The sequence below is a fragment of the Solanum dulcamara genome, chromosome 7, assembly GCF_947179165.1.
Source record: "Solanum dulcamara chromosome 7, daSolDulc1.2, whole genome shotgun sequence".
NCBI classification, from domain to species: Eukaryota; Viridiplantae; Streptophyta; class Magnoliopsida; order Solanales; family Solanaceae; genus Solanum; species Solanum dulcamara.
The window spans coordinates 22,312,034-22,323,040 of NC_077243.1; the positions used below are offsets into that span (position 1 = coordinate 22,312,034).

At 32.8% G+C, this 11,007-nt stretch overlaps 2 protein-coding genes across 2 annotated transcripts; one reads left to right on the forward strand and one right to left on the reverse strand.

Annotated features, from left to right (window-relative positions):
- Positions 1-6,243: 6,243 nt before the first annotated feature.
- Positions 6,244-6,648, forward strand: LOC129894607 (zinc finger A20 and AN1 domain-containing stress-associated protein 7-like). Its single transcript, XM_055970298.1, has one exon. The coding sequence runs from the start codon at positions 6,244-6,246 to the stop codon at positions 6,646-6,648; it is 405 nt and encodes a 134-aa protein (XP_055826273.1).
- Positions 6,649-8,960: 2,312 nt separating this feature from the next.
- On the reverse strand, positions 8,961-10,789 carry LOC129894396 (protein PSK SIMULATOR 1). The gene has a single exon (XM_055970070.1). The coding sequence runs from the start codon at positions 10,559-10,561 to the stop codon at positions 9,140-9,142; it is 1,422 nt and encodes a 473-aa protein (XP_055826045.1). The 5' UTR covers positions 10,562-10,789; the 3' UTR covers positions 8,961-9,139.
- Positions 10,790-11,007: the final 218 nt, after the last annotated feature.

The following is an 11,007-nucleotide window of genomic DNA, read 5'->3' on the forward strand; positions in this document are numbered from 1 at the left end:
AATTCTGAAAAATATGATAAGAGGAAAATATATGGTTATAGTTCTAAGATACTTCAATCGACCTTAATTGTAGGTTTTTTGCACTTTTAATATGTGCGTACTTTAAAAGATGACGGAAAATATGTATGGTTGTATGGATAACTAAAATTTTAAAAGCACATATTTGTACTAGTTATTTAGCGTCTGCTAATAGACATTCTCAGAACAAGCTGTATTTAGGGCGTAATATGTTGCTTTTTTCCCTTTACTTTTTGCATGTTTATTGCTAATTATGATGTAAATTATGTGGTTTAATTGTATTATTAGGTACACTAATTTAGTGATAAAACTATCGTGTTGTTCGTCCTTTGGTAGATGACTTTCAATTTTATTCATCACGATTTTCAAATTGTCATCTTATGCCTTGACATAATTCTTTTTGTTATTGTTAATTTGTTACAAGTATATGTGTTATATAATAATGCTTATATATAATGTAGTTTATTTTTCTTTTATCTTATTGTTTAGAATATGTTTTCGTGTATCAAGAGCAACATCAAATGTAGAGATCTCTCTCTCAAGTTCAATAGGTTAAAAACTTCTGATCAACATAAAATGATGATAGTTCAAAAGTTTTAAACTTATTCAACAAGAACCATATGACCAGTAATTTTCTAATTCCTTAACAGGAATGTGGATATAATTCAACAGTAAATCATCCCATGCCAGTAATTTGCTTGTATCATCAACTTAAGATTCTGAAAGCGCAACAGAAAGGAATTAGTGGAGAAATTTCTGGGTTGGTAGGAAATTTAGAAAAAGAAAAATATGCAAATGTTCTAATCCACCAACTCATAAGGTGATGCATTAAAATCTAAATAAAAATATAAGGCCTATCTAGAATTTAGGACTATTTAGAGGAAGTTTGAGTTGGATGCCCATTGAAATCCATCATATTGAAGAGCTTTGAAGTTCAAATTTTACAATCTGACTTGCCGTAAATGCAAATTGTTTATAATAAATAATATATCTGTCACGATCCAAGCCTAGGGCCTAGACGTGACATGGCGAATGAAGAACCCGAAAGTACCTCAATCAAGCCTCTTAGCATTCTTTTAGCCTTTCATAGGTAATGATGATAAATAAACAAGCGGAAATCATAATAGTAAATGTTCAACTTACATATGTCCAACAATACCTCTAACTATTAGATTTAACGGGGCTAAGACAAGTCTCTAGCTCACCCTCAATCATAATAGAAAAAATGCCATAGTAAAATATCTTAACATATCATAAGCTAGAAAGATAAATGAGTATTGTTCCCGGAACATGGGAACTCACCAAAAGTAGTCTTCAATGGAATATCAACTAGCCACGTGGAGAAGAACGAGGAGGAGCAATGGTCCCTACATGGTGATATCATGTAGTCAAAAGAGTATGCGTTAGTACTTTGAATGTACTAAGTATGTAAGGATGCATGAACATTGAGAAAACATTAAAATATTTATGTAATATGGAACATAATTTAATGTATGCATAATAAATCATATAGATATACTTTAAAACATTCATTTTGTGGGAAATTAACCATAACCGACATTTAAGACCATGCGAGCTATTACATGGAATCCAACATAACCTCCTACGTTGGCCGGGGAGACTACTTGCCAGGTAGAACTCCGTCAACTTCATTTATTACTTTAACTTTAACTTTAAGGGCTATTTATGGATCCATTAGCCTAAGCCTACAAGGGCTCCTATGTTGGCACATAGTTAATGAGACAAGGGGTTGCTACTAGAATTCCCTTACCGAATCCCACCTCAATGCCCCATTCGGTGCTAAGTCAATCCCACGGAATAGTTTAATACTTCAAAATATTCATAGCATATAACTTGAGAATTCAAACATCATATTCGGTAGAATAGCTCATTAAAACATTTGATAATTCAAATATGCAAGAATTGTCCTTATTGCATAAATAATCCATCATTCATATCATTTCATCATTCTTTCATTTCATAAGACTTCCTTTTTTATCATAGATATTGCTTTCATAAATATTTATTTAGAGTCAAAGCTTTCAAGTCAAACTTTATTAAAAACATAGTAAAACTAGATGGGTTCAAATCACTTCAACTTGCAAACATGTATGTAAATAAATATACATAAATACTTTGAAATCCATTAATTAAAAATCATGCTTTAAACAACCCACTATGAATTTCAAGAGCCTTTAAATAGATAAATAGAGGAATTACTTGCAAACCATCAATTCATACATATGAAATTATGTTGCATCTAAGTAGACCAATAATAATTAGTTTAACCATGATTCATACTATTAAGTAAAAATAAGAATTACCATAAGAAAATATTATTTGAAATCAAGATACTTAATTGAAAGAGTTTTTGGACTACATGGGTGGAAGAACCCATGGATAAATACCACATAACTTAAAGTAGAGCTTAAAGAAAATAAATATAATTTCTCATATAATCAAAATAATTTAGACATGAGAGTGGAAGGAATACTCTCATTGAAGCCTTACATACCTGGAATCCGAAGCTTTAGTCGGTACCGAAAGACTTAATGAACACTCTTGAGTCCTAACTTTTCTCCCCGCCGGAACGTTTTGTGTACTACCCGGAGTATATGAATCACCGGAATAGTATTTCTTCACTACTAAGAACTAAAACTATATTTGAAAATGTGTAAAGAAGTGTATAGAGAAAAGACTTGCTTGAGAAAGTTTGATGAATAAAATGAGGAAATAAGGTGGGTATTTATAGGTGGGAAAGAGGGACCTAACAATAAATAAAATAATTATAAAGAAAAATCTAAAAATTTAATGGAATATATTGATGTCATGGATGATGTTAAATGGAGGACAATTTATGTCATGAGTGATGTCAAATGTATCTAGATCTTTCCATTGTAGGTGAGATAAGTTCTTTTTAACAGAATATTCTTTTTCGGAGCTGCGTTTGAATAAGATAAATTCCTTATTAGGATTTGGTGTCTCATAAGAATTGTAGATATAGAAGTCTAGTTTCATATCGTTCAAGAATCAACCAATTTGGATAAACCTACAGTGAGATGATTTTTCTTCTATAAACACTCCTTTCCGTCACAGCATTCTGTCTTACAACAATTAATTTATTTGACCTACTTAACCTTCGAAACTTAAAATATGGTCTTCACAAAAGTTGTAGGTAATGATCTTGTGGTTACTCAGAAATTTGAATCACCCAATTTGGACAACTCTATTAAAAGTTATGCCCAAAATATAGAGGCTGTATTATTTTTAGGCAAGAATTGAAACATCGTAGACAACGTTTTTAGGGGATGTTACAATCTCAAAATAATTGAAACATCGAGAAAAGATCTAAAATTTGGGATTGTTTAGAGGAGAGTTGAACTCCCGGGGATTGAGGGGGGGGGATTCAGCTAGAGAGGAAGCTGAATTACTACAATGTATAAATATTGTATAACAACATATATGGATGTATATAAATTTCTTATACATAGTAATAATATATACATTATTTATACAATATTGATATATTAAATATATATTATATAACTATTTATACAAGGAAAAAGAATATAATATACCCTTCAACTTTGCCATTTAGAGGTGATATACCCCTTGTTATAAAAGTAACTCATATATATTCTTACCATTACAAAAGTGCTCACATATACCCCTACCATTACAAAAGGGTACACATATACCCTTCATCTAACGGAAGTGAAAAAAATAATTTTAAATTAATTCTTTTGATTTTAATTTTCAAAAGATCCATGTAGGGGTATATATGATCATTCTAGCAAAGTTCAAGGATATATTTAATCTTTTTCACACATATGTGAGCTATTTGTATAATAATAGGGGTATATATGAGTCACTTTCAAAACGATGGGTATATCAACCATAAATAGCAAAGCTGAGGAGTATATGAGTCATTTTCCCATTATACAATATCGATATCTATATTATTATAAAAGCACGAATATAAATATTGATTGATCAAAATATTCACTAAAAGTTCATTTACTTATTTGCCCCTTTAAGTTAAATTCTCCTCCATCTAAAAAATTACTAATAGGTATAAATGTAATTTTGTACTAGGACTAAACAAAACATATTTCTATTAGGACTAAGTTTATTGTAAGATACAGATTATCCTATTAATACTAGGAGCTTAACATTAAATCTATTTCAAGTAAACTATGAGTAGAAAATTTCTACATGTTTAATAATATTAGTTGACCAAAATATTCATTAAATATTGAACGACTTTTATATCCCTGAGGAGTAAATACTTAATAGTTATAACTTTAATTAATTTTAAAGTCCTACATATTTGCATAATAATTAAATAATAATTATTTAAAGAAAATAATAAATGATAATTTTGTCTATTGTAGAAAAAAAGTAAATGATAATTTTATTTATTATAGAGTCTTTCAATAAAGGCAATGTTCAATCACCAATTCAATGAGATACAACCTTCCGTCATTACTCCTTAATCCCGCGGTTGGATCTCAATTTGAGTGTCAGATCCCGAGTTAGAAATTGAGGTAAAATTCTGGGGTGTCGGGGTTGGATTCCAGATTAGGTGTCAGGGTGGAATTTTATGTCGGGTGTCGGAGTCGGATTTCAGATTGAGAGTTGAGGTCAAGTCTCAGGTCAAGTATTATAGTGGGTCCTTAATCGATCATCGGGGTCGAGTGTCGCACTCAGATCCTGATTCGAAAGTCAGATCTCGCGGTCGGGTCCTGATTCGGAAGTTGGGTCTCAATCAAAAGTTGGATTCTGTTCCTATGTCGAATGTCAGGATCGGGTCTTAGGTCAAATTCGAGGTCAAATTTCGATTCGCAAGTCAGATCCTGAGTTTGATGTCGGGGTCAGATCTTGAGTCAGAAGTTGGGTCAGGTTAGGAGTCAAAATTCGGGTTAGGTCTAGTGTCGGATATTAGGGTTGGGTGGGGCCAGATCCCGGTTTGAAGGTCGGGTGCAGGATCGAATCTAAGGTCAGAAGTCAGGTCCCGATTCGAAATTCATATCGGGTCCTAGGTCGGGAGTTGGTGTCAGAAGTGCAGCCCTGAATAAGTGTTCGATTTCAGGTGTCGAGGTCGGATGTCAAGGTCGAGTTTCGAGTAAGGTCCAAAGTCGAATATCTGAATCGAATCTCGAGTCAAAAGTTGGGTCTCAGGTCGAGTCCTGAAACAAGTGTTGGATCGGAAAATGAGTCAAGTCTTTGTTCAAAAGTAGATTTTCGATTCAGGTGTCGGGTGTCGAGGTCGGATGTCGGGGTCGAGTTCCGAGTCGGATGTCAGGATGGGTCTCCGAAATAGTCAGCAGACTTTTTTGTATGATAATTGATAGGGAGTAATGTGCAAAGCACGTTCACAGACACTAGTATTACATATACATGTGATTATTTTTAATTGAAAAAATTTGCCTTCTTTTTTTCTCACATGTACAATTAAGTAGGAAAAATTACTTGGTTGAGTGCTTTTTAAAAATTAATTACTGATTTTAGCGATATTTTTTATTTATTACCATTTATAGCAATACATAGCAATACTATGATAAATCTACACTTGTATTAAAAGTGAATTATGCATACAATATAAATATATTATAAGTGTTTTAAAATATATATTATGTTTGTGTAGTAAGAAACTGACATAATGTATTATAAATCTATTAAAGTATATGATAAATGTATTATCCATCTATAAAACTTGTATTATATATGTTTTATAATTAGTTCTCTGCAATATGTATTAAAACTGTATTATAAGTGTTCACTGAATTTATTTTTTAAATTGCTATAGATGGTAAATATTTTCTTAATAGTGTATATTTATGTAAGTTTCCCAATTAAGTAATTAAGAAGCCCATAGAAAAATATTTGGGCAGGGCCTAATATACAAAGTTGGGTTAGGATGTAACCCACTAAGCGTTGTACTCAATTTTCCATCATAAATTGTGCATGGGAAGGATTTCCAAATACATTAACACTCCCAAACCAAAACAAAAGCGGAATACGGAGAAGGATAATGTATTAGGTAAGTCCTAATTTGATCTTTATTAGGAATATTATAACAAGCTTCCTCTCCTATATATAATAACACCAAGTACAGCATTATAAACTCATCACTACCACTACTAAGTCAGAAAATAACATTTAATCAAAGATTCTGTAAAGTGCAAAATTGACAGAATTATTTTTTCCATTCAAAGGGAAAAAATGACTTCTTGTGACAAAGTAATATCCCCAATTTTATGCGCAAGGCGTTGTGGTTACTATGGAAACCCAACCAATCACAACCTTTGTTCCCAGTGTTACAAAGCTTTTCTGAAAGAAGAAGTTGCAAAGGATGCATTAGTTTTATCCGAAAAAATATCTTCTCTTACTGTTACAACTGAAAAAGATGATTCGACGATGAAGATGCAGAAACCACAAAGATGCATGAGTTGCATGAAGAAGGTGGGATTAATAGGGTTCAATTGTAAGTGCGGTAAAATATTTTGCAGGAGCCATAGATATCCAGAGGAACATGCATGCGTATTTGATTTCAAGTCGATAGGGCGTGCGGCTTTGGCCAAAGAAAATCCTCTTTGCAAAGCTGATAAACTTGAGAATAGGATTTAAGATGTTGTTGTTGCTTAATAGCTATTGTTGCTAGTTATGTACCAAGTTTTTGTATTTGGGTTTTTCCAGTTTACCTTTTAGCCTAGTCATGTCAGTTGTTTTGATTAATAGCACTACTAAATAGTGTAAACTTGCACCTTTGGTTGTTCAAGATTCTTTGACTTATTCGTTTCTATTAGATTTTAGATCATGATTTACCGTTTTCTTATACAATTATCAGTTTACTTAAAAATAAATTTTTTAAATCATAATCTAAAAGGTCTACAAATTATATAAAAACAGATTATTTACTAAATAACTATCCCAAAGAGAGAACCCGCAAAAATTTCACTACTAAAGATGCCCGACGTTTGTGATGGAGATCCCACTACTGGACTTATATTCCAGATTGATACACTAGCGCTGCCCAAATCTGTATTTAATCATAATTTTCATTTTTTTGTTGGGGGAGTGGTGGAGCAGAAGAAAATTGGGGTTAGGAATTACAAAGTGGAAATCAAATCCTTACCAACAAGGTGAAAATTTAGATAACCAACCAATAAGGTGAAAGTTCAGGACGAATCCACATTTGAAAAATTGATTCCAGTTTCGCTTCTTGTTTTTTGGCTACGTACACGGAGAAAAAAGTCACCATATTTTACAACTTTTTAGCCATCTACAGAGTGCAACAATCTACAAAGTGCAACATTAAACCCCAAATAGTTTATGTGTAAAGTATTTTCACATTATCGATGTATATAACTTAACAAGATCTAGTATGAATATACTTCAACAGTAAATCATATCACAAATTGTCAGTTAGATAGGAGTGTAGGATGAATTCACACTCAAAAAATTAATTCTAGTTTCTCTTCTTGTTTTTTGGCTACATACACGGCGAAAACAGTCACCATGTTTTATAACTTTTTAGCCATCTACAAAGTGCAACATTAAACACGAAATAGTTTATTGTGTAAAGTATTTTTACATTGTCAATTTAACCAGATATAGTGTGGATATACTTCAAAAGTAAATCATACCACATCATCAGCTTGGCTTATGTCATCAGGTAAAGATTGTGAAAGCACAACAGAAAGGAATCAGTGGAGAAATTTAGAAAAAGACATAAATTAATGGAGAGATGAGAAGGTGGATGTCACAATATCAAAATGCAATATCACAACTATGTGATGTTGAATATTTTGATCCACCAACTCATAAGGTGATGCATTAAAACCTAAATAAAAATACTAGGCAATTCAATAAGTGGGGTCACCCACTATAACAAGGCAATGGCTTTAAGTTTTATTATGATCAATCTCCTCTCCCCAACAATATATGCAAATCACAAGTTGCTTGTTTCTATGTTTTCCAGGTAATAAATTTTCCAAGGCCCCATATTTCAACTCTTTTTTGTGCATATGCATTTGGACAGAGTGAAATACAACAATGGCCTACCCTTGTACACAGGATATGCCAAACTCTTGTCCCAGTTTTCATGCATGCACTTCACTTATCCCCCTTTCTCATTGAACTCCATTAGAGCACTCATTGCTCCCTTTGGATTTAACACCTATGCATCCATAGTGTAAAGAATTTTCTTGCAATCAGCCTAATCTAATTTGTTATAGCAGGTTGTCTGTCTTATTTTTCACGTAATTAATGTCACTTATTATGAAGTAATTATATTTTAGGCAATCTAATACTTCCTCCGGTCCATTTCACCCGAGTAAATTGACTAAATCATCCTTATTTATTACTTCTATCAATTTATAATATTTCTTTCTTTTGCACCATAATGTATTTTTCCATATTTATGACTAAGAATAGAAATGAAAATAAACAACTAATTATGTGTTGATTTTTTATAATGATAAATATTATGAATCTTCCGTAAGAATGACAAGTAAAGTGGTCCCGGAGGGAGCAGTGTAAAAAGGAATTTACATACTTATTGTTAGAAGTTAAACTCAATTTCTTTCGGAAGGTGGGTGGGGTTAGAAGAATTTAATGTAATCACAATTTGACCCCTAAAAAAGATCATATGACACATGGAGGATCCAAAGTAGGAATTTGTTGTTTAATCATCCTACTCACCATAAATAAGGGACCACTTATAGTCAATTACCAATCATATCATCAACCAACTTCTTTCTGGTTATCTTCTAGTATTCTTTAATTATAATGTAAGTAAACAATATTTTCTCGGATTTGTAATCTTGGACCTAAATCAAACTGGATTCCATGTGATACCACAATAATAGCAGCTACAAGAATATGTTCACATGCCTGCAAAATTCAAAATTATTCATACAAAAACTCAAATCTCGATGGGCTAGGAAATTTTGACTCAATCTTATAGTAATATGATACAATATACAGATTTTGGTTAAAACAAAACAGACCCCCTTCACAGATCTTTAAAGGAGTTTACATCTAACAATCCTTCAAATTATATATCTATTAATTAAAACAAAGAAGAAGAAAAAACTTAGGAACAAACAAGAAAAGACTAATTACTTGAATGCTTCAGATTCAAGAAGTTGTTGAAGTTGGTACACTCAAACAAGGCCTTAGCATTCATTTCCCTTTCAAACCTCCAAATATAGTTTAAACCAACTAACAGCTCAGTTATGGCAGCTTCAGTCTTTTCTTGATTTGCAAAATACAAAGTCTGCAGCAAGAGGACATTAGTTTTTGGAATTAAGTTTTGTTGTTCAAAACTCCTTTCACTTTGCCATTTGATCATATTGTGTGCCAAAGGAGACAACCATCCTAAAATCTTCTGCAGGGCATCTTTCCATTCACCAGCAAGAACTGGATCACTAGCCGAAAATCCAACTCCTTTTAGTCTTGATCTTAATGATGATCTAACGCTATTTGGTAACATGGAGTATAAATCATCTCTAGCTTCAACCCCGACTAGTTGTGGTGATCTTATCATTTTTTCCATAACAATGATCAAATTAGCATAATGTAGTGCAAGTGCAGCTGCACCTAAAGTACTCGAAGGTGGTTTAAGTACCTTAGTATTTGACTCGAAAAATTCGTGATCTGAGACTTTCAGTATAGGGGGATTATTCACCAATGGACCAGAGACGAAATTGAATGTGTTATGGTTTTCTGAAGGATAAACAGTAGCAGAAGCAGAGAGACTACGTGGGAGTGAATTTGGATATCCATGATTGATACCAAAAACAAGCTTTATCCTTGCTAGTGTAGTGAAAATAGATCGAGCCAACAATGATGTAACTGTATCAAAGCTACGACACCATAAAGATCTGTCTTTTAGATACTTAACTTCTTGTTTCTGCCACAGATACTTCTGTCGCAGCTCAAGTATCTTCTGTTCTTTGATTGAAATTTCAGAATCTTTGAAATTCGAATTCGAAACTTTCTTTAAACTATTCTCAAGTACTGAAAGCTCATCGATTTGTCGATGAAGCAGTGCAGTTGTGGTGACATACTGATCCATTTTCTTGATTTTTAACTCCATATCCTTCAAACTGAGAACCCAATTGTAAGGATCACGACCCGTGTTTGCGAATTCAGTGAAGAATCGATCAAAGCTTCTAAGATGTGCATCTTCACATTTCTTGCTGATTCTTGATAAAGATTTCGCAACCAGCCTTAGATTCTCTACAATTTCTGCACAAGCAAGGCCTAAAAGAAAGGCATCATCGTTTGAGATAATTTTACGAACACCTTCTAGGCAAATTGACTCATTGCGAATTCTTATCATATTTTTGTCAGACAAAAATTGCCATAAATGGAGGAGTTTTGACATAAGGCCAGAGATCTCAAACGCCAAAACCCCAACGCTGGATTTCTTGATCGACGCCGTCTTTGCACGTGGTGCACCGGTTGATCTTACTGTAACGAAGCTGTGGGCTATTGTCTTTTTCACCTTAATCAACCATGTTTCCAGCGCCATGACTGTGTTCTTTAGAATTGGAGAATGAATGAATAATGTAGATTGGGTTCTGGGTTTTGAGTAAAGAGTAGTAAAGAAATTGATGGGTTTAATGAGAAAGAGTTGGGAGAAAAAGAACAGAGAGGATTAGAAGAAGGAAAAATAATTGGAGAATGAAGGTTGCAGAGAAGAAGATAAAAGCAAAGTGGTTTGAGGCTCGTGGGATGTTGAGAAATAGTCTAATAACAAAAAGTTAAGAGACATCACTACAATGAATATAGTGGTGAAATGCTTTACCCATTAACTAGAATTCTTTAAAAAAAAAAATATTAAAGAAGTTGTTCTCAAATAAATTAGGTATTTTGTAATTCGAATTTAGTTAAAATTTTAATATAAACTTCGACACCAAATGAAAAATTAAAAAGTATATTTATATATAAATAGCTTTGTATTTGTGGGAGGGGATA

Coding starts and splice junctions, on each gene's coding strand:
- LOC129894396 (XM_055970070.1), bottom strand. CDS start 10,561: ATGGCGCTGGAAACATGGTTGATTAAGGTGAAAAAGACAATAGCCCAC.
- LOC129894607 (XM_055970298.1), top strand. CDS start 6,244: ATGACTTCTTGTGACAAAGTAATATCCCCAATTTTATGCGCAAGGCGT.